This window comes from Salmo salar, chromosome ssa02 (assembly GCF_905237065.1).
Source record: "Salmo salar chromosome ssa02, Ssal_v3.1, whole genome shotgun sequence".
NCBI lineage: Eukaryota > Metazoa > Chordata > Actinopteri > Salmoniformes > Salmonidae > Salmo > Salmo salar.
This window is the reverse complement of record NC_059443.1, coordinates 22,565,068-22,589,588: the sequence shown is the minus strand read 5'-3', so window position 1 is coordinate 22,589,588 and position 24,521 is coordinate 22,565,068. Positions and strand designations below refer to the sequence as shown.

General features: G+C 45.1%; 1 protein-coding gene across 12 annotated transcripts in view; it reads right to left on the bottom strand.

Moving 5' to 3' along the window:
* The window catches only part of LOC106576414 (POU domain, class 2, transcription factor 2), a 103,783-nt gene that overhangs the window by 68,742 nt on the left and 10,520 nt on the right, over positions 1-24,521 (bottom strand). For 3 of the 12 annotated variants that reach the window (XM_045700486.1, XM_045700491.1, XM_045700496.1), the window contains exon 1: positions 6,312-7,936. The exons of 2 other annotated variants lie outside the window; for them this stretch is intronic. In XM_045700486.1, the coding sequence (XP_045556442.1) occupies positions 6,312-6,411 (100 nt within the window). In that variant the 5' untranslated portion in view covers positions 6,412-7,936. Of the gene's footprint in view, positions 1-6,311; positions 7,937-24,521 lie in introns of those variants that run through there. 7 more of the 12 variants (XM_045700481.1, XM_045700502.1, XM_045700458.1 and 4 more) reach the window with 4 other exon arrangements.

Below are 24,521 nucleotides of genomic sequence, written 5' to 3'. Positions count from 1 at the left end.
AGAGAGGTCGGGTTAAATGAAATGTTTCAGAGAGGTCGGGTTAAATGACACATTTCAGTTGAACGCAGTCAGTTGTACAACTAAGTATCCCCTTTCTTACTATACACTCCTGTCCCAGACACAATACTATTACATATAGAGCAAAACCACTATCACTGGGAATGAATGTCTACCCAGCTGGAAAACAGTCCAACACGTGTAGTATGTTACATGATGGTTAGTGTGCTAGGTGACTTGTTGTGTTGGGAGGTAAGCCCCAGAGGGTCTGACATGAGGCCTATGTAACGTGGGAACAACATGAACAGTACAGCCTGGGGAGAGAGTGTGTGTGTGTTACAATAGGTTATGTTGAATTGTATATGACAGAGAATAAACTAAATATGAGGGAGAGTGCAGAATTAGCAACATATCATGCATCACTATTGTCACATTGACTCCTAGGCCAACAAACTGTACACCCTAATGCAGATGCCTTTCCTGCCATAATGACTCCGGTACAGTTTACCCTCACCTCTCTGTCTCAAACTGGGTTTTCCTCTCCAGCCTCATTTTTCACTCTGTCATCTGCTTTTACTTTCACCGGCTTCTCTCTCCCCTCTTTCTCAATTTTTTTAATCTTACTCTGACATTTGCCATTTTTCAACGTGCGGAGCTCGAAAACTCCTCCCCCCAGTACCCGCTCCCTCTCTCACTTCTCTGTCCTTCCTTTCCTCTCCTCCCTCTCCTCTATGTGCTAACTCTAGAGATACACCTAGGTAACAGGTCACTCTCCTCCCTCTCCTCTATGTGCTAACTCTAGAGATACACCTAGGTAACAGGTCACTCTCCTCGCTCTCCTCTATGTTCTAACTCTAGAGATACACCTAGGTAACAGGTCACTCTCCTCTATGTTCTAACTCTAGAGATACACCTAGGTAACAGGTCACTCTCCTCTATGTTCTAACTCTAGAGATACACCTAGGTAACAGGTCACTCTCCTCCCTCTCCTCTATGTGCTAACTCTAGAGATACACCTAGGTAACAGGTCACTCTCCTCTACGTTCTAACTCTAGAGATACACCTAGGTAACAGGTCACTCTCCTCGCTCTCCTCTATGTTCTAACTCTAGAGATACACCTAGGTAACAGGTCACTCTCCTCGCTCTCCTCTATGTGCTAACTCTAGAGATACACCTAGGTAACAGGTCACTCTCCTCTATGTTCTAACTCTAGAGATACACCTAGGTAACAGGTCACTCTCCTCCCTCTCCTCTATGTTCTAACTCTAGAGATACACCTAGGTAACAGGTCACTCTCCTCCCTCTCCTCTATGTTCTAACTCTAGAGATACACCTAGGTAACAGGTCACTCTCCTCTATGTTCTAACTCTAGAGATACACCTAGGTAACAGGTCACTCTCCTCCCTCTCCTCTATGTTCTAACTCTAGAGATACACCTAGGTAACAGGTCACTCTCCTCCCTCTCCTCTATGTTCTAACTCTAGAGATACACCTAGGTAACAGGTCACTCTCCTCCCTCTCCTCTATGTTCTAACTCTAGAGATACACCTAGGTAACAGGTCACTCTCCTCACTCTCCTCTATGTGCTAACTCTAGAGATACACCTAGGTAACAGGTCACTCTCCTCTATGTTCTAACTCTAGAGATACACCTAGGTAACAGGTCACTCTCCTCCCTCTCCTCTATGTTCTAACTCTAGAGATACACCTAGGTAACAGGTCACTCTCCTCCCTCTCCTCTACGTTCTAACTCTAGAGATACACCTAGGTAACAGGTCACTCTCCTCGCTCTCCTCTATGTTCTAACTCTAGAGATACACCTAGGTAACAGGTCACTCTCCTCGCTCTCCTCTATGTTCTAACTCTAGAGATACACCTAGGTAACAGGTCACTCTCCTCGCTCTCCTCTATGTGCTAACTCTAGAGATACACCTAGGTAACAGGTCACTCTCCTCTCTCTCCTCTATGTTCTAACTCTAGAGATACACCTAGGTAACAGGTCACTCTCCTCTATGTTCTAACTCTAGAGATACACCTAGGTAACAGGTCACTCTCCTCTATGTTCTAACTCTAGAGATACACCTAGGTAACAGGTCACTCTCCTCTCTCTCCTCTATGTTCTAACTCTAGAGATACACCTAGGTAACAGGTCACTCTCCTCTCTCTCCTCTATGTGCTAACTCTAGAGATACACCTAGGTAACAGGTCACTCTCCTCTATGTTCTAACTCTAGAGATACACCTAGGTAACAGGTCACTCTCCTCCCTCTCCTCTATGTTCTAACTCTAGAGATACACCTAGGTAACAGGTCACTCTCCTCTATGTTCTAACTCTAGAGATACACCTAGGTAACAGGTCACTCTCCTCGCTCTCCTCTATGTTCTAACTCTAGAGATACACCTAGGTAACAGGTCACTCTCCTCGCTCTCCTCTATGTTCTAACTCTAGAGATACACCTAGGTAACAGGTCACTCTCCTCTATGTTCTAACTCTAGAGATACACCTAGGTAACAGGTCACTCTCCTCTCTCTCCTCTATGTTCTAACTCTAGAGATACACCTAGGTAACAGGTCACTCTCCTCTATGTTCTAACTCTAGAGATACACCTAGGTAACAGGTCACTCTCCTCCCTCTCCTCTATGTGCTAACTCTAGAGATACACCTAGGTAACAGGTCACTCTCCTCTATGTTCTAACTCTACAGATACACCTAGGTAACAGGTCACTCTCCTCCCTCTCCTCTATGTTCTAACTCTAGAGATACACCTAGGTAACAGGTCACTCTCCTCCCTCTCCTCTACGTTCTAACTCTAGAGATACACCTAGGTAACAGGTCACTCTCCTCGCTCTCCTCTATGTTCTAACTCTAGAGATACACCTAGGTAACAGGTCACTCTCCTCCCTCTCCTCTACGTTCTAACTCTAGAGATACACCTAGGTAACAGGTCACTCTCCTCGCTCTCCTCTATGTTCTAACTCTAGAGATACACCTAGGTAACAGGTCACTCTCCTCGCTCTCCTCTATGTTCTAACTCTAGAGATACACCTAGGTAACAGGTCACTCTCCTCTATGTGCTAACTCTAGAGATACACCTAGGTAACAGGTCACTCTCCTCGCTCTCCTCTATGTGCTAACTCTAGAGATACACCTAGGTAACAGGTCACTCTCCTCTCTCTCCTCTATGTTCTAACTCTAGAGATACACCTAGGTAACAGGTCACTCTCCTCTATGTTCTAACTCTAGAGATACACCTAGGTAACAGGTCACTCTCCTCTATGTTCTAACTCTAGAGATACACCTAGGTAACAGGTCACTCTCCTCTCTCTCCTCTATGTTCTAACTCTAGAGATACACCTAGGTAACAGGTCACTCTCCTCTCTCTCCTCTATGTGCTAACTCTAGAGATACACCTAGGTAACAGGTCACTCTCCTCGCTCTCCTCTATGTTCTAACTCTAGAGATACACCTAGGTAACAGGTCACTCTCCTCGCTCTCCTCTATGTTCTAACTCTAGAGATACACCTAGGTAACAGGTCACTCTCCTCTATGTTCTAACTCTAGAGATACACCTAGGTAACAGGTCACTCTCCTCTATGTTCTAACTCTAGAGATACACCTAGGTAACAGGTCACTCTCCTCTCTCTCCTCTATGTTCTAACTCTAGAGATACACCTAGGTAACAGGTCACTCTCCTCCCTCTCCTCTATGTTCTAACTCTAGAGATACACCTAGGTAACAGGTCACTCTCCTCCCTCTCCTCTATGTTCTAACTCTAGAGATACACCTAGGTAACAGGTCACTCTCCTCTCTCTCCTCTATGTTCTAACTCTAGAGATACACCTAGGTAACAGGTCACTCTCCTCGCTCTCCTCTATGTTCTAACTCTAGAGATACACCTAGGTAACAGGTCACTCTCCTCTATGTTCTAACTCTAGAGATACACCTAGGTAACAGGTCACTCTCCTCCCTCTCCTCTATGTTCTAACTCTAGAGATACACCTAGGTAACAGGTCACTCTCCTCTCTCTCCTCTATGTTCTAACTCTAGAGATACACCTAGGTAACAGGTCACTCTCCTCTATGTTCTAACTCTAGAGATACACCTAGGTAACAGGTCACTCTCCTCTATGTTCTAACTCTAGAGATACACCTAGGTAACAGGTCACTCTCCTCTCTCTCCTCTATGTTCTAACTCTAGAGATACACCTAGGTAACAGGTCACTCTCCTCCCTCTCCTCTATGTTCTAACTCTAGAGATACACCTAGGTAACAGGTCACTCTCCTCCCTCTCCTCTATGTTCTAACTCTAGAGATACACCTAGGTAACAGGTCACTCTCCTCGCTCTCCTCTATGTTCTAACTCTAGAGATACACCTAGGTAACAGGTCACTCTCCTCGCTCTCCTCTATGTGCTAACTCTAGAGATACACCTAGGTAACAGGTCACTCTCCTCGCTCTCCTCTATGTTCTAACTCTAGAGATACACCTAGGTAACAGGTCACTCTCCTCGCTCTCCTCTATGTGCTAACTCTAGAGATACACCTAGGTAACAGGTCACTCTCCTCCCTCTCCTCTATGTGCTAACTCTAGAGATACACCTAGGTAACAGGTCACTCTCCTCTATGTTCTAACTCTAGAGATACACCTAGGTAACAGGTCACTCTCCTCTATGTTCTAACTCTAGAGATACACCTAGGTAACAGGTCACTCTCCTCTCTCTCCTCTACGTTCTAACTCTAGAGATACACCTAGGTAACAGGTCACTCTCCTCTATGTTCTAACTCTAGAGATACACCTAGGTAACAGGTCACTCTCATCCCTCTACGCTCCCCTCTGCCCTCTCTCTCACATCCCCTCATCTTTAGACTATGGTGTATAAACACCCTTCTAGTGACAGACAGTAAATGGTGGAGAGAAACTCGCCTTTCTGAAATTGAATGAACTTGAACTGATCTGAAAATCACACATTGGAAAAAGAGAGAAAAATATAGTGTTACACAGATAAATGTGTGCCTGTCTCTTTAAGAAAGCAGCGTCCAAGGTGCACACCAAGCTGTATTTCTGCACCGTTAAACCGTGATAGGTATTATGTGTATGCATTCTGAAGGGTTTTAATAAGGGTGGAAGATAAACGCTCAGTGCATTCATATGGTATTTTCCACCAACCCTCTCCTAACCCCTCCTAACCCTACTGCCTCTACACACACATACACACCGAGATCAGGGACATTGCGCATACTTCCACTCCCTACTGAGGATGAAGAGAAAAGCTGTAAACCGCTGCTGTTTCACGTCTGGGCGGCTGCCTAATTCCACAGCTAGACGAAGCCACAGTGACACACTGGCAGCGACACACGGAAGCCGGGCTGGCTGCTCCCACCAAGCGTCCTTTTATTCCGCTTCAGCGCAGATGAAACGCAGACGGCGCCACAGCAGCCCTCCCCGGCCCAGCCACAATGGTCCCGCCTTCCCCTGCCGGGTTTAGCGACCAGCCACACTGACACCACACGCAGACAAGCATCTGGACAGACAAACGTAGTCCTGAGAAATCAATGTCTGTCATGTTTAGGCTACTGAAATAAAGGAGTTATCCACACACATATTACCATTGTCTCGAATTGAGACAGAAGAGGCCTATTCGACAAATGTCAGTCCAATGTCTGAATCACAACAACAGATATACACACACACTGTCGAAAATGACTGAAATAAAACGAAATAAAGACAGTATTCTCCATTCTCCTCGTTCACCGTCCTTCTCCTTTCACCGTATCTTTGCTTCTTTCTCCCCTCTCCCTCTTTCCACCAGCCCAGGAATCGATCTCCTCAGGATCGATAAGTTGGCATGAATATTCCCTGTCTGCAGAGAGGGTAGTTCGGGAGAGACGGAGGCTGAGGCACAGGCGTACGGAGCGGAGGAGAGGGGAAGGATGGAGAGAGGGGACAGAAAACACACGGGGAAGAGGGATACATCACCGGGAGAAAAGGAACGTAAATAAACACAAGATGGACCCGTCGCACATTACGAGCAAGTGTTCTTTCAAGGGAATGGAGAAAAGGACGTTTACGCGCAATTATTTGTAGTCTAATTTTAAACTATGGACGTATGTGTCTGTTTATTTACACATTTAAACCAGGAGAGAAGAGGAGTGTATTCCAGCTTTCAACACAGAAGTGTGTGTGTGCCCAGAGCACATTCCAGTTCCGAGTGGATAATCGGCACCGAAAAGCGCGCTACATGGGAGTCGTTAAGGTGGGGCGGGTATGCATGACTGAACCTCACCGACATGGCAAAAATAACAGAAAATGTCTTACCGGAGTCGGAACGTAGAGCCAACGGGGACTTGAGACGCCAGGCGTTGAGGTCAGGTGCAGTTCTCTGAAACATGAACGGCACCGGCAAGGGAACAAACATGATCTTCCTCCGTCTTCTGGTTTTGTTTAATAGAATTTTTCAGTAATATTGTGACAAGATGTTTCCTCTTCTGTGTATCTTTGTCCGTTTGAAATATATTTGGTATCGAAAACTTAGAACATTCGTTGTTTAGCTTACCAGTTGATGGCGCGTACACATCTAGGCTATGCTGGATAGCTCTATTTACATTGTTGGATGTCTGTTTCTCTTCGGCAGGATTTTGGGTGTAAATGTGCATAAAACATATATATATATGTGGTGCTCCCTTGAGTGTGCAGCTAATCAGGCTAAGGAAACAGCCCAGACCCAACACACAGACGGATAGAACCACAACTGAACTCCCACTACTATATCAGAAGAAAACTATCAGGACTAATATAGTAATCATACTTTTATTATAAGCCTGTGGTTATGTCCAGAGTTTGGCTCCTGTCTCGCACGTATGCCGTGGCAAACTGTAAGTAACCATACAATAGTCTAATCGTTCTATTTCTCATGTATGCGTTTATATTAACATAGTCTCAATGTTAGCCAACTGTTTTCCTATCGACAGGCGTGAGAACAGACACCGTAACAGTCGCTCGTTTCTTAGCTTTGGTTTGCGCTGGTAAATAAAATTGATAATATTACAATAAAAACAGACGAAACCCGAGTCACGCTGGCGTGCGTAAAGTCCAACAATTATTGTGGTCTATTTGGATTTGTTATTTTTGGTTAATCTACTTTATTTGGTTTATAGCTGATCGCACTCTCTCACTGCCCCTCACATGTAGGCTATATACACACACATTCACCCATACGCAGGCTACAAAGCAGCGAATCGTGTTTAAAATGCATGTAAAATCACCGCATTAAGCTAATCAACTGAAATAAATAAACATTTGGAAAGGCTACCCAACGTGCCCGCTTGGCCTACGCTCCTCCTCCCTCACTCCCTGTCACAAGGCAGTAATTAAAACGCAATCAATCGATAAATAAATCAATAAAGTCAAATAAATAAATAAAGAACGGAAACAACATAGAAAGAAAGCTGAATATCCGTTACGTTTCTGGTTCTTGTCGGAGCACTTGCCTATCTTTCCGTCCATCCGCCTGTGTGTCTTTCTGTCTGCCTGTTTGTCCCAGATATTTGGGAACCCCAATAGCTCACTCGACCCGGCTCCCTCCAGTATTCTAGCGAGCTGCCACTACGCTGGCTGCAACAGTGAAGCGAGAGAGCACCCGCTACTCACACATTACCACCACCTTACCCCCCACCCCCTCCTCCCTCATGCTCTCTCTCTCTGCTCCCTCGCTCCATCCTTCCTCCCAACCGCCTCTCCCTCGTTTTCACCACCGCTGCTAAAGGTATCCTGTATTGATTTCTGTCTTTTTTCCTCTTAATAAGACCATGTTATAATGATGCGAGTGGTGATCATTACATTACTGCTTGTCTGGGAGACTGAGATCACAGATAACTGGAGAAGCCAACCTATAGGCACATACAGTATGTTATTATACTGAACAAAAATATAAACGCAACATGCAACAATTTTAAAGATTTTACTGAGTTACAGTTTATGAGGAAATCAGTCAATTGAAATTAATTAATTAGGCCCTAATCTATGGATTTCACATGACTGATACCTTAAAAAATGGGCCTCAGGATCTCCTCACGGTATTTCTGAGCATTCAAATTTCCATCGATAAAATGCAACTGTGTTCGTTGTCTGTAGTTTATGTCTGCCCATACCATAACCCTACCGCCACCATGGAGGACTCTGTTCACAACGTTGACATCAGCAAACCGCTTGCCCATATGACACCAAACACATGGTCTGCAGTTGTGAGACCGGTTGAACATTCAAAATCTCTGGCAACAGCTCTGGTGGGCATTCCTGTAGTCAGCGTGGCAATTGACCGCTCCCTCAAAACTTGAGACGTCTGTGGCATTGTGTTGCATGACAAAACTGCACATTTTAGAGTGGACTTTTATTGTCCCCAGCACAAGGTGCACCTGTGTAATGATCATGCTGTTTAATCAGCTTCTTGATATGCCACACCTGCCAGGTTGATGGATTATCTTGGCAGAGGAGAAATGCTCACTTCCAGGGATGTAAACAAATATGTGCACAAAATGAGAGAAATCTAAGCTTTTTGTGCATATGGAACATTTCTGGTGTCTTTTATTTTAGCTCATGAAACATGGGATCAACACTACATGTTGCGTTTATATTTGTGTTCAGTGTATAATACGACAAAAGTTGATAGCCTACAATTTTTCCCCATCACTGCAAATGTTAACTATTGAAATGCATTTGTTTAGAAAGATAATACCTATGATCAAATTTATATTTTAATCAAATCATGTTTGCATTTTTTTCTCTCTCTCATGGAATTGCGTGAGGGAATCTTTGCATTAAGTAATCTTTCAGCCTTAAAAATTCAGACAGTTGAACCTTCGTTGGCTATCGGATATCATTAAATTGGTGAATGCACCAATTTGTAAGTCGCTCTGGATAAGAGCGTCTGCTAAATGACTTAAATGTAAAATGTAAATGTAACGCACTATAAATGCTTTCTTGGTGATTTCTGACACCCATATACAATGTTCTACAATCATTATGACAGTCATGTGAATCTAGTCTATACGTTCAGGCAAAGGCATTGTGAGACCAGCTATAAGCATTTCTAACAAATCATGGTTGTTTAAATTCCTTCCTGCATCCATGACTTCAACTTCAAAATTACTGACGTGTCGTGATCTAATTGAATCAACATAATTCCTGTGACTCAGAAGATGCTACTATTCTATGTGGAGAAACGTCATCTGCTACACGTAAGGCGTGTGTTTGACCAAGTGAGCAAAATCCCACTCCGGTAAGGCCAGCAGAGGCCGTACAGCTACCGGCTGCACGCGGAAGAGCACCGGTTCAACCAACATCTCACCTCCCGCATGCAGGCCACATCTTGGAGTATTGCCGTGCACGGAGCGCGCGCCCTCTTTCTCTACTTCATCGCCTCACCTCCCTCGTGCCAAACCGATATATAACACGCTGTCAATTACCACGCTATACACTATATTATTGTCGATATAGATTTTTAAACAGAAAGATCTATACAAACATCTAAGTCAATACAGGCAAATCAATAGCATTGAGTAAGACCTCCGCCCCCACACACGTCACAGTCTATTGGCCTCTTGCTACCAGTTAAATATGAAATGTTAAACGTTGTGACTGATTAATTAAAAAAAACATAGGCCTATCGATATAGTCATACAATATATTTATTATTACTATTAATATTACTACAATCATTATTTTTATTATGATGATGATTATCATTATTATTCCTTCACCATTTTGGTTTCACTGCAGGCCAGGGATATGTGCTAGTTTGTAATTATGAAAAATGTGTCCTATTTCCAGCCTTCATCTCTATCTCTGAATACACAACAATACAACACGGTTTATTGTCCCTCTCCCTCCGCTCCACGAATGACAGATGACATCTGCAAGTCCAACGAGAGGAAGGAGGGATGTGGTTGAGGAGAGGATGGAAGGAAGGAGAGAAGCGACTAGTTGTCCTTCACTCACCCCCTTTTCGAACAGAGGTAGCAGCGCGCGCCCGATCCTTCCTCCTCCCCATACTCCTTCCAGACAAAAGCAATTATTTCTTGTAGAATGTAGTGTGGTTGTGCGCGTTTGTGGGAGAGAGGGATAGAGGTAGGGTGTGTGAGATTGAAGGAGGGGAAAATAAGATGGTGTTGGAGGGGATGGGAGGATGACAGGGCCCTAACACCTCCAGCATCGCACACCTCAGTCCAACTCTTCTCTTTCCTTTATCTGCAAATGTCATCGGATGTCATCTGTCATATGTGGAGCTGACATCCAACCAAATAAACCCTGTGTCCTACCCAAGCTGTACCCCAAATACCCACTCCCACATGCACCTTACTAAAACATTTATCTAGTTTTATAAACATGGGATTACATTTGGGCACTTGATTGTTCAGTATTTACCGGCAAAAAACTTTTGCAAAACAAATTATACAAACGCAAGTAGCCAGCCAGCCAGCCAGCCAGCCAGCCAGACAGACAGACACTTATTTCATACTTTGCAACACATCTAAGAACTGTACTGTGTATTGTTCTTGCCATGGCAAACAGTAGTCGAGCCTCAGGGGTATACCCAACCATACTATACACCTGGTCCAAATACAAAGCTCCTCTCTCTGCAAGTCTTTGTGCCTCCCCTCTCTCTCTATGTGATAATGCCTAGGCAGGGAGCCTGCAGGGGGGCTGCTCCAGACCCCCCCAGTGGCCTCCATGGACCCCTGGAGCCCAGAGAGAATACCCCTGGGGGGCTTCACCACCCCTGGGGGGCCTCACCATCCAATAACCCCTGCTGCTCTGGACCATTCTCACCAGGGGCCCGGACGGCCTGGGACAGATTGTCCACTGATGGGACTGGTACTTCGTCAAACAGAGACAATAGAGAGGCTCTTCTCATCCCCTTTTTTAATGTAGAAGGAAAGGGGGATACCTAGTTAGTTGTACAACTGAATGCCTTCAACTGAAACGTGTCTTCTGCATTTAACCCAACTCCTCTGAATCAGAGAGGTGCAGGGGGCTGCCTTAATCAACATCAACGGCATAACAACAGATTTGTACCTTGTCAGCTCGGGGATTCAATCCAGCAACCTTTCGGTTACAGGCCCAACACTCCTACCCACCAGGCTACCTCTGAGATAGAGATGGAATGGAGTCATTGTCACTTATTATTCTGTACTGTTATGTTATTGCATGGTACTGTATAGTAATGGCTATATGGATGCCAATTTCAATATTGGGGATTACATTATTATTGGCCCCATTGTGGTAAAAACAGGATCTCAGATATTTTTGATTTCATTACAATTGTATGACAATGTTATTACAAATACATAGATTTGATTGCTTAATTTGTGCAAAAATCGTACCTTTTCTCTCCATTTAAATAGGCAGTAATGGATAGAAATAAAACGCCCAGGCTGATTACAAGGTTGTTGATTTTTAATAAATGTTGCATACTTTAGTGTGTGATAACATGTTCTGATTAACGGTTAGTTCATTACATTTACGTCATTTAGCAGACGCTCTTATCCAGAGCGACTTACAGTAGTGAATACATACATTTCATACCTTTTTTTCTTTTCCCTCGTACTGGCCCCCCCGTGGGAATCGAACCCACAACCCTGGCGTTGCAAACACCATGCTCTACCAACTGAGCCACAGGGAGTTCATCTGCCATTTTCTCTGTAGAACGATATATTGCTATTTATAATCGGGATTTTGATTTACTAAAAATAAATGAGATGTTTTTAACAATAAATCAAAGCTTCATCTATGCATTCAGGAAAAACAACATCCAACAAAACTGACAGCAAATTCTATCAATCACCAATGACATTCATATAAGGCAGAATGTTCCTAAAAATGTCATAATGGTATATCCTTCTTGAAATATCAGTGTATTTAATCCTATTAACTTAGACGTAATGGTTACACATTCAGCACATATAGTCTGGTCACCCTGCTCCATCTGTCCTTCAGTCTAGTATATTACTGGCCTCGAAGTAATAGGATGTCATTTTCATCTTCAAAGAAAGCAAGAAAAAACACTATGGCAATTACGGCAGAAATAAGGAACAGGAAGCTGGGTGGTTAGAACCCATAAGTCTTCCAAAAGAAGTGTGTATCTACGTACGAGCTGTGTGTGAGTGTGTACTGCATGTGTGCATGATGTGTGTGTGTTTGACTATGTATTTGTCTGTGTCTACTGTCCATGTGCATGCCATGTCATGGTTATTGTTAAATGGTGATGTCACACTGACAAATGAGCTGGTTGAATTCAATTCTCACTCATCAATAACACCCATGTCCCCAAATCAATATCAGGCAACAGTTGTGTTACTGTCGCCATCAGAGTGGTAACAAGACCACATTACAATGAACACTACTCTCTCAGTGTGAGATTCCCAGACTTCCCCCTCCCTACACCTCTGATGAATATAACAGGAAACCTGTTCGATCACCATGCACTGCAAAATCATTCTGTCTATGGATACGGAGAACATCAACACGCCAGAAGATATACCCATTGGACTTGGGGGCTGCTGGGAGATTCCCTCATATTTAGATTTTTATTCTGCTTTACCACTAAAATTATAATAAACACTGAGAACTAAAATATTGTTGTTATTGTTATGCATATTATTAATAATAATAATAACAGAGAGAAGATGCAAAATTCACACAAATCCATATGCTGACCTGATGTATAGATTTATCAAGATAATATGGACATGATGGATGGTGTTATGTTGTGTGTGTAGGTGGGGTCCATGTGCTGATCTACAGTATCTAGTGTTAGTGTACTATGCAGAACTGAAGACACAAAGCAAACACTGGGGAAGACATCATGTGTGAACATACAGCAGACTTACATACTCCATGTAGACACACACACACACACACACACACACACACACACACACACACACACACACCACCCACGCACGCACGCACGCACGCACGCACGCACACACACACACACACACACACACACACACACACACACACACAATCACACACAAACACCACACACACACACACACACACACACACACACACACACACACACACACACACACACACAAGCATGAAAGTACACACACACACAAGCATGAAAGTACACACACACACACACACACACACACACACACACACACACTCAAACACACACACACACACACAGACTCAAGCATGAAAGTGTACACACACACACACACTCCTGATCCCCATCTCTGTCCCCCCTTCTCCCTCTATAGAGAATAAGCAGCCAGTCCATCTTAAGACCTTGTTCTTCCTGTATTCCTTGTCTTTTTTTATTAGTTTTTATTAACTTTGCCTCCCTCTCTGTCAGCACTTTCAATAATCAATGCTGATATATTGCCAATATCCAGCCAAGTCCCCAGTGTCATCTTTCACTGAGGCTGCGTTATTGGGGAGATTGGCCCAATAATAATGATTTTTATTACGGATATTTATTATCTGGATCTTGGCAGTACTGAGGGCCACACCCTGCTGCTGACTTACATACTCACACTCTCCTCTCTGACTCCACACACTCTCCTCTCTGACTCCACACACTCTCTCCTCTCTGACTCCACACACTCTCCTCTCTGACTCCACACACTCTCTCTCCTCTGACTCCACACACTCTCTCCTCTCTGACTCCACACACTCTCCTCTCTGACTCCACACACTCTCTCTCCTCTGACTCCACACACTCTCTCCTCTCTGACTCTACACACTCTCTCCTCTCAGACTCCATACACAATCTCTCCTCTCTGACTCCACACACACTCTCTCCTCAGACTCCACACACTCTCTCCTCTCTGACTCTACACACACTCTCCTCTCAGACTCCATACACACACTCTCCTCTCAGACTCTACACACACTCTCTCCTCTGACTCCACACACACTCTCCTCTCAGACTCCATACACACTCTCCTCTCAGACTCCATACACACACTCTCCTCTCAGACTCCACACACACTCTCATCTCTGACTCCACACACACTCTCCTCTCAGACTCCATACACACTCTCCTCTCTGACTCCACACACACTCTCCTCTCAGACTCCATACACACACTCTCCTCTCAGACTCCACACACACTCTCCTCTCTGACTCCACACACACTCTCCTCTCAGACTCCATACACACACTCTCCTCTCAGACTCCACACACACTCTCCTCTCTGACTCCACACACACTCTCCTCTCAGACTCCATACACACACTCCCCTCTCAGACTCCACACACACTCTCCTCTCAGACTCCATACACACTCTCCTCTCTGACTCCACACACACTCTCCTCTCTGACTCCACACACACTCTCCTCTCTGACTCCACACACACTCTCCTCTCAGACTCCATACACACTCTTCTCTCTGACTCCACACACACTCTCCTCTCAGACTCCATACACACTCTCCTCTCTGACTCCACACACACTCTCCTCTCTGACTCCACACACACTCTCCTCTCTGACTCCACACACACTCTCCTCTCAGACTCCATACACACTCTTCTCTCTGACTCCACACACACTCTCCTCTCAGACTCCACACACACTCTCCTCTCAGACTCCATACACACTCTCCTTTCTGACTCCACACACACACTCTCCTCTCAGACTCCACACACACTCTCCTCTCAGACTCCACACACACTCTCCTCTCAGACTCCATACACACTCTCCTCTCAGACTCCACACACACTCTCCTCTCAGACTCCATACACACACTCTCCTCTCAGACTCCACACACACTCTCCTCTCAGACTCCACACACACTCTCCTCTCAGACTCCATACACACACTCTCCTCTCAGACTCCACACACACTCTCCTCTCAGACTCCATACAGACTCTCCTTTCTGACTCCACACACACTCTCCTCTCAGACTCCACACACACTCTCCTCTCAGACTCCATACACACACTCTCCTCTCTGACTCCACACACACACTCTCCTCTCAGACTCCACACACACTCTCCTCTCTGACTCCACACACACTCTCCTCTCAGACTCCATACACACACTCTACTCTCAGACTCCACACACACTCTCCTCTCAGACTCCACACACACTCTCCTCTCAGACTCCATACACACTCTCCTCTCTGACTCCACACACACTCTCCTCTCTGACTCCACACACACTCTCCTCTCTGACTCCACACACACTCTCCTCTCTGACTCCACACACACTCTCCTCTCAGACTCCACACACACTCTCCTCTCTGACTCCATACACACTCTCCTCTCAGACTCCATACACACTCTGCTCTCTGACTCCACACACACTCTCCTCTCAGACTCCATACACTCTCTCCTCTCTGACTCCACACACACTCTTCTCTAAGACTCCATACACACACTCTCCTCTCAGACTCCATACACACTCTCCTCTCTGACTCCACACACACTCTCCTCTCTGACTCCACACACACTCTCCTCTCTGACTCCACACACACTCTCCTCTCTGACTCCACACACACTCTCCTCTCTGACTCCACACACACTCTCCTCTCTGACTCCACACACACTCTGCTCTCAGACTCCACACACACTCTCCTCTCTGACTCCATACACTCTCTCCTCTCAGACTCCACACACACTCTTCTCTCAGACTCCATACACACACTCTCCTCTCAGACTCCATACACACTCTCCTCTCTGACTCCACACACACTCTCCTCTCAGACTCCACACACACTCTCCTCTCAGACTCCATACACACACTCTCCTCTCAGACTCCATACACACTCTCCTCTCTGACTCCACACACACTCTCCTCTCAGACTCCACACACACTCTCCTCTCAGACTCCACACACACTCTCCTCTCAGACTCCATACACACTCTCCTCTCAGACTCCATACACACTCTCCTCTCAGACTCCATACACACTCTCCTCTCAGACTCCATACACACACTCTCCTCTGAGACTCCATACACACTCTCCTCTCAGACTCCATACACACTCTCCTCTCTGACTCCATACACACACTCTCCTCTCTGACTCCACACACACTCTCCTCTCAGACTCCACACACACTCTCCTCTCTGACTCCATACACACTCTCCTCTCAGACTCCATACACACTCTCCTCTCTGACTCCACACACACTCTCCTCTCTGACTCCACACACACTCTCAGACTCCATACACACACTCTCCTCTCAGACTCCACACACTCTCTCCTCTCAGACTCCACACACTCTCCTCTCAGACTCCATACACACACTCTCCTCTCTGACTCCACACACACACTCTCCTCTCAGACTCCACACACACTCTCCTCTCTGACTCCACACACACTCTCCTCTCAGACTCCATACACACACTCTCCTCTCAGACTCCACACACACTCTCCTCTCAGACTCCACACACACTCTCCTCTCAGACTCCATACACACTCTCCTCTCTGACTCCACACACACTCTCCTCTCTGACTCCACACACACTCTCCTCTCTGACTCCACACACACTCTCCTCTCAGACTCCACACACACTCTCCTCTCTGACTCCATACACACTCTCCTCTCAGACTCCATACACACTCTCCTCTCTGACTCCACACACACTCTCCTCTCAGACTCCATACACTCTCTCCTCTCTGACTCCATACACACATTCTCCTCTCTGACTCCACACACACTCTCCTCTCTGACTCCACACACACTCTTCTCTCAGACTCCATACACACACTCTCCTCTCAGACTCCACACACACTCTTCTCTCAGACTCCATACACACACTCTCCTCTCAGACTCCATACACTCTCTCCTCTCAGACTCCATACACACTCTCCTCTCAGACTCCATACACACTCTCCTCTCTGACTCCATACACACACTCTCCTCTCAGACTCCATACACACTCTCCTCTCAGACTCCATACACACTCTCCTCTCTGGGGCAAAGTTAGACAGAGAAGGCAGGGAGATATTAGTAGTTCACTAGCTGTATCTATCCTAACCATATACAGTGGCATTTTACTATAACACTTCTATATTGGCCTATTTGGGAGCAGCAGTTGGTCTGTGTAGTTGGTCCTGGTAGCGATACACATTTGAACAACTAAAGGAAAGACAGAGAGAGGAGCGGTGTACACTGGGACCTGGTCTGAGGACTGTACATCTTGCCCAATTTGTCTCCCCCCTCCCCATACCTTAGGTCGCCCAACCTCAAATCTCCAGTCCAAGGCCCCCAAAGCACCCCCCCCCAACCCCCCTGGCCTGCTTGGCCCCCTGACGTTAATCCAGCCCAGCCCAGCGCCCCTCATCCTTTCAGTTATTGATTTCCTCTCCAGCGCCATGGTTACATGTCGCACCACGTCATTGGTCCAGGCTGCTGCTCCAGCCAGCCCCCCCCTAACCTAACCTATCCACACAGGAACCAGGGAATGGGAGAGAGAAGGGGGAGAGGGAGGAGGAGGAGATGGGAGAGGAGAGGGCAGTGTCGTTGGACAAAATCGAGAGGGGGAGAGAGGGGAAAAAAAGAGAGAGATGGGGGAAGAGAGGACACAAAGTGGGTGAGAGACGAGGGGAAGAGAGGACACAAAATGGGTGAGAGACGAGGGGAAGAGAGGAGAGAGAAGGGGGAAGAGAGGAGGAGAGAGGGGGAGCCATAATAAACACTGCAGTATTTCAGCAAAGCAACCAGCGTTTTACAGGGATAGAAACAATCAGAAGCAACGAAATAAAAAATCTGCCCGGGGTGTTGCAGGACAAATTGTGGAAATGATCAGAATGCGACACTAGAGTTCAGGGCGACAGATTTGTCTTGGGAAATGTATAACTGTTTGTCTTGCAGTTGTATACACATAATTATAAACTGGCTGGTTTGAGCCCTGAATGCTGATTGGCTGAAAGACATGGTATATGAGACCATATACCACGGGAATGACAAAACATTTATTTTTACTGTTCTAATTATATTTGTAACCAGTTTATAATAGCAATAAGGCATCTCTGGAGTTTGTGGTATATGGCCAACATACCACGGCTAAGGGCTGTGTCCAGGAACTCTGCTTTGCGTCGTGCATAAGAACAGCCCTTAGCCGTGGTATATCGGCCATATACTACAAACCCCAGAGATGCCTTATTACTTAACTACACCGAATGAAAACGTATTGTGCTGCATGTAAGTGCATATATGCAAAGACAGGGATATTACTATGAGCGTCTTTATTAGTGTGTTTGTGTTTTGAGACTGTTTAAATGTGTGTGTGTGTGTGTGTGTGTGTGTGTGTGTGTGTGTGTGTGTGTGTGTGTGTGTGTGTGTGTGTGTGTGTGTGTGTGTGTGTGTGTGTGTGTGTGTGTGTGTGTGTGTGTGTGTGTGTGTGTGTGTGTGGAAGAGCGGTCAGGTAGAGTGACCATTGGGTAGTTCTCTAGTCTCATCGTCTGTGTGTGTGTGTTGTAATCTTGGCAGCAGAGCAAACAGAAGTCCTGTCACCATCACCACAATGTAAAAAGCAGCTACAGCATTCTACACACCTCTGATGATATAAATACAGACTGACTCCATGCCATAAAGACAGACTGACTCCACAAAGACAGACTGACTCCATGCCATCAAGACAGACTGACTCCATGCCATATAGACAGACTGACTCCATGCCATAAAGACAGACTGACTCCATGCCATCAAGACAGACTGACTCCATGCCATATAGACAGACTGACTCCATGCCATATAGACAGACTGACTCCATGCCATAAAGACAGACTGACTCCATGCCATATAGACAGACTGACTCCATGCCATAAAGACAGACTGACTCCACAAAGACAGACTGACTCCATGCCATCAAGACAGACTGACTCCATGCCATATAGACAGACTGACTCCATGCCATATAGACAGACTGACTCCATGCCATAAAGACAGACTGACTCCATGCCATCAAGACAGACTGACTCCATGCCATATAGACAGACTGACTCCATGCCACAAAGACAGACTGACTCCATAAAGACAGACTGACTCCATGTCATAAAGACAGACTGACTCCATAAAGACAGACTGACTCCATGCCATATAGACAGACTGACTCCATGTCATAAAGACAGACTGACTCCATAAAGACAGACTGACTCCATGCCATATAGACAGACTGACTCCACGAAGACAGACTGACTCCATGCCATCAAGACAGACTGACTCCATGCAATATAGACAGACTGACTCCACAAAGACAGACTGACTCCACAAAGACAGACTGACTCCATGCCATATAGACAGACTGACTCCATAAAGACAGACTGACTCCACAAAGACAGACTGACTCCATGCCATATAGACAGACTGACTCCATAAAGACAGACTGACTCCATGTCATAAAGACAGACTGACTCCATGCCATAAAGACAGACTGACTCCATAAAGACAGACTGACTCCATGCCATATAGACAGACTGACTCCATGTCATAAAGACAGACTGACTCCATAAAGACAGACTGACTCCATGCCATTAAGACAGACTGACTCCACAAAGACAGACTGACTCCATGCCATCAAGACAGACTGACTCCATGCCATATAGACAGACTGACTCCATGCCATATAGACAGACTGACTCCATGCCATATAGACAGACTGACTCCACAAAGACAGACTGACTCCATGCCATCAAGACAGACTGACTCCATGCCATATAGACAGACTGACTCCATGCCACAAAGACAGACTGACTCCATGCCATCAAGACAGACTGACTCCATGCCATAAAGACAGATTGACTCCATGCCATATAGACAGACTGACTCCATGCCATATAGACAGACTGACTCCATGTCATAAAGACTGGCTGACTCCATAAAGACAGACTGACTCCATGCCATATAGACAGACTGACTCCACAAAGACAGACTGACTCCATGCCATCAAGACAGACTGACTCCATGCCATAAAGACAGACTGACTCCATGCCATAATGACAGACTGACTCCATGCCATATAGACAGACTGACTCCATGCCACAAAGACAGACTGACTCCATGCCATCAAGACAGACTGACTCCATGCCATAAAGACAGACTGACTCCATAAAGACAGACTGACTCCATGCCATCAAGACAGACTGACTCCATGCCACAAAGACAGACTGACTCCATGCCATAAAGACAGACCGACTCGATGCCATCAAGACAGACTGACTCCATGCCATATAGACAGACTGACTCCATGCCATATAGACAGACTGACTCCATGTCATAAAGACAGGCTGACTCCATAAAGACAGACTGACTCCATGCCATATAGACAGACTGACTCCACAAAGACAGACTGACTCCATGCCATCAAGACAGACTGACTCCATGCCATAAAGACAGACTGACTCCATGCCATAATGACAGACTGACTTCATGCCATATAGACAGACTGACTCCATGCCATATAGACAGACTGACTCCATATAGACAGACTGACTCCATGCCATATAGACAGACTGACTCCATGCCATATAGACAGACTGACTCCATGCCATAAAGACAGACTGACTCCATATAGACAGACTGACTCCATGCCATAAAGACAGACTGACTCCATGCCATAAAGACAGACTGACTCCATGCCATCAAGACAGACTGCTTCCAAACCATACATGTTTTTCAGGTCCATGCAGGACAGACTTCACCATGTGAAAAGCAGCAGATTACTTTAGAAAAAGGTTACCACAATTTTGATCAAGTACTGTAACTGTAGCTAAATAAAGAAACACTATCAACTGAAGGATTTGAGCCCAGGGCCAAAAGCCAAGAAAATGTCACACACGCATGCACACACACGCATGCACATGCACGCAGACACACACACACACACACGGCTAATTAGTGGCACCACCTTCACTAACAATGACACAGTAATATCCATGTAATGTAATCCATCCATCCATCCATCCATCATATAGTTGTGCCCACCAATGAAATGTCGGTCTCTAGGTTAAATGGAATCTCTCTCATTCTCTCTCGTTTCCCAGTTCATCCTCACATTCTCTCTCTCTGTTTCTCTCACTTTTAATGCACTGTAGTGTCTCTGGCCAGTGTGTTTACCTAACCCTCTCTCTCTTCCCCTCTCTCCTCTCTTCTTCACTCCCTCGTTTCCTCTGCGAGCAGCCAGGCTGTGTGTGAGTGAGTGTGTGGGAGATTTAGAGCGGGGATCAATAAGAAATGTAAAAATCAATGCACTTAGTGCCAGGAAATCAATGGGACTAATCGGGATGCCAATCAGCACAGTCAAAACAATTAGGGGGAAGAAAAATGTTTAACAACCTCCTCTCTCTTGCTTACACACAGAGGCAGGAAGAGAGGGATGGAGGGAGGGGGATATCAGAGGCAGACAGAGAGGGATGAGATGAAGTGAAAGATGGGAAGGAAAGGATCAGGAGGGAGAGCCCCAAGCTTAGTCGGGGGAAGAGAGGGATAGGTGGAGCGAGGCTGGGAGGAGTGAGGGATGGGAATAAACAGAAGTCAACAGGGAACAGATGAGGTGGTCACACCAAAGACAACTGGGTTCTGGCATGCATCAAGTATCAGTCTTTTACGATGAATTCATGATAAATGTATCTTCTTGGCTTTTTCTAATTCTCGTGTAATTCTAGAGGAAACCAAACAATAAAAATATGATGATAAAATCTGATGCTTTTATCCAAAGCAAATATCCAGAATACTGTATGTGGCCAATGTCAGACACAAACCCACAACTGTGGTGTAGTGAGAACCAAGCACAGGGCTCTACAGTGACATCAATGGGATGATTCTCTTATCAAATGGTTTGATTCCTAAATCAGATCACAACCTGATCCCCCAAGTCATCAACTACAGTCAGAGTGGAGGAAGGCAACAACACACATGACTGGTTGGATTCTGACATACAGACAAATCTGACCTTCATTCTGTTGAGTCAATCTTCCAGGAAATCCAGAAATTCCCGCTGTCTTTAATCCAACACAACAACACACTGAACCCCATGACACAATCCATCAACAACACCTGACTCACCTCCAAAAACAACCAACTCTTTACAAATCTGGAAGATCCAACCAAGAATATCTACCTCACTGAACCGTCCAATCAGATTGAGTGTTTTTCAGGCCAGACGTCCAATAAGGAGGCAGGAATTGAGCGAGGAGACGTTGATGGGGGGGTGGGGGGTAATTTGGGGTCAATCAATAGAGCTGGCCTCCCTCTATCTTGTGGCTGCTCACCGTGCTAAAATCAATAGGGAAGCCAATAGTTCCCAGGCTGGGTCTAGATTAGTGAACACAGAACTAATCAGGCAGTCTGTGAAACTGACACCGCGGCTATTAACCTATTGATACGCCAGGAGACGCGAGTTGAAAATACACGGATGTGCCAACACTGACACACACATTCCACCACAGATTGACATTCTGTCAGACTCTGATTCCCTGTAAGAGAACTTCATACTATAGTTTAGTTTAAAGTGGCACTCCAGTCTCCTTTTCAGCTCATTTAACACCTGATCTACTTAACAAAAGGCACATCTCAATAGGTGGTCCAGGTAAGTCATGACATGGTACAAGTGGGGGGGGGGGCTTTCCTCTCTTGTTCTCTATTGTTCCTCTATTATTCCTCAAGAAAGGAGGGAGGCCGATGACATCAGAGGGCTTCATCAGACAAACTCCTTGAATGGCCTAATCCATAAAGTTACCACTTTCTTTGCTCAACACTATTTTTCACCCCTGGGTGTGTGTACATCAGTAGTTACACGTGAGATAGTGTCTTTCAACAAGAAAGGTTCCAAAAAAGCTGGAGTGCATCTTTAATACAGGTCCCATGAGGCTCAGTTGCTAGAGCATGGTGTTTGCAACACCAGTGTAGTGGGTTTGATTCCCACGGGGGACCAGTATGGGGGGGAAGTAAGAAAATGTATGTACTCACTACTGCATGTCGTTCTGGATAAGAACGTCAGCTAAATGACTGAGATGTTAAAGTAAATCTAATGTATGTCTCCAACCACCCCACAGCTGTGCTCTGTATTCAGGCCTCATTGTCTCTCTAGTCAGAGACAGGATAGCATGGATGTTACCTTTGGAGCTAGACTGCAGGGTCAGGGAGGGGACTCAAAATGGCTGTGAGTAGATGGCAGTTTCACTATAATGCAGATGTCTCTGATTGGTGCACTGGCCTGCATTAAGGGGAGTGAGTGTGGAGTGTAAATGTCTTCTCATAACATAACATAGATATCCATGGGTTACAGTTCTATGGTGGTAACTTTACCAATGGGAATTCACACAGACTACTTTTACCACTGAAATAAATATTTAGACATGAATTATGTAATTGCCATTGACCATCATACCACATAGACCTATATTTTAATCGAACTGATAGAAATGATGGTCATGACATACAAATTGCTCTGCAAAACTGGAAAATAGCATGTTTCAAATGTGTTACTACTGTGTTATTCAGTCTTCAGACAAAACTAGCCAGAGTCTTCTCAAGAAGCAAAACATTATGTACCACTACCTCTTTAGGGCTGCACCACACAAGGATCATTTGTCAAAAAGAACAGCCGGACTAGCTTTCATCCTTTACTTTTGAAAGCCCTCTTGTTTTTATAGATTGCCTCTCCTTCCTCTGTTCCTCTTCCTCTCCTTCCTCTCCTCCCTCTCTCTTTCTCTCTTTCTCTCCTCTCTGTCATGTTTTAGTTTTCATATGTTGCTTTTGTTCTCTTCCTCATTTTCCCCTTGTGTAAAAAATGAAAGGCTGAAAATAGGATGAGTTATAACAAACACAGCAGCTAGCCGCAGTACATCAGTGAGATCGCTCTGACAGACAGTTACAGGCTACTGCAAACAGTACAGCCCTAAATCATACTCATATACATGATATTTAAAAATCTCAATATTGAGGTGCATGATATTTAAAAATCTCAATATTGAGGTGCATGATATTTAAAAATCTCAATATTGAGGTGCATGATATTTAAAAATCTCAATATTGAGGTGCATGATATTTAAAAAGCTCAATCATATTCATATGCATGGTATTCAAAAGGCCAGCGATCTCCAGATAAACAGGGTTCATTTATGAATTAGTTTCAAGCTACTGCATGATATACATCATACAAGTCATATCTTCAAAGCTAAGTAGGATGCATGCATGTTTGGAAATAGATTTTCTACAGATCCGTCAAATCACATTGATATTCATGATGAAGACAAACATAAATCATATTAAAACATGATGTCTCCAAAATGCAATAGGATCCGGTCATGTGTTTGGAATTTGATAATCATCCATAAACATTGCTCTGTGACAGCTCAGGCAAAGCACTCAACAGAACTCTCTCTCTCTTTCTTTCCGACATCCTTTTCACCAATCCCTTTTCACATGTTTAACACACAGGGATAATGAAAGTGAGAGGCGTATGAATTGAACTGGATTTATTTTCCAGTCAGATTTACTTCCATGCTGTTGTCTATCCAGCATTGGTCCATCATGGACAGCATGCAGCCAGGGCATAGCAAACATGAT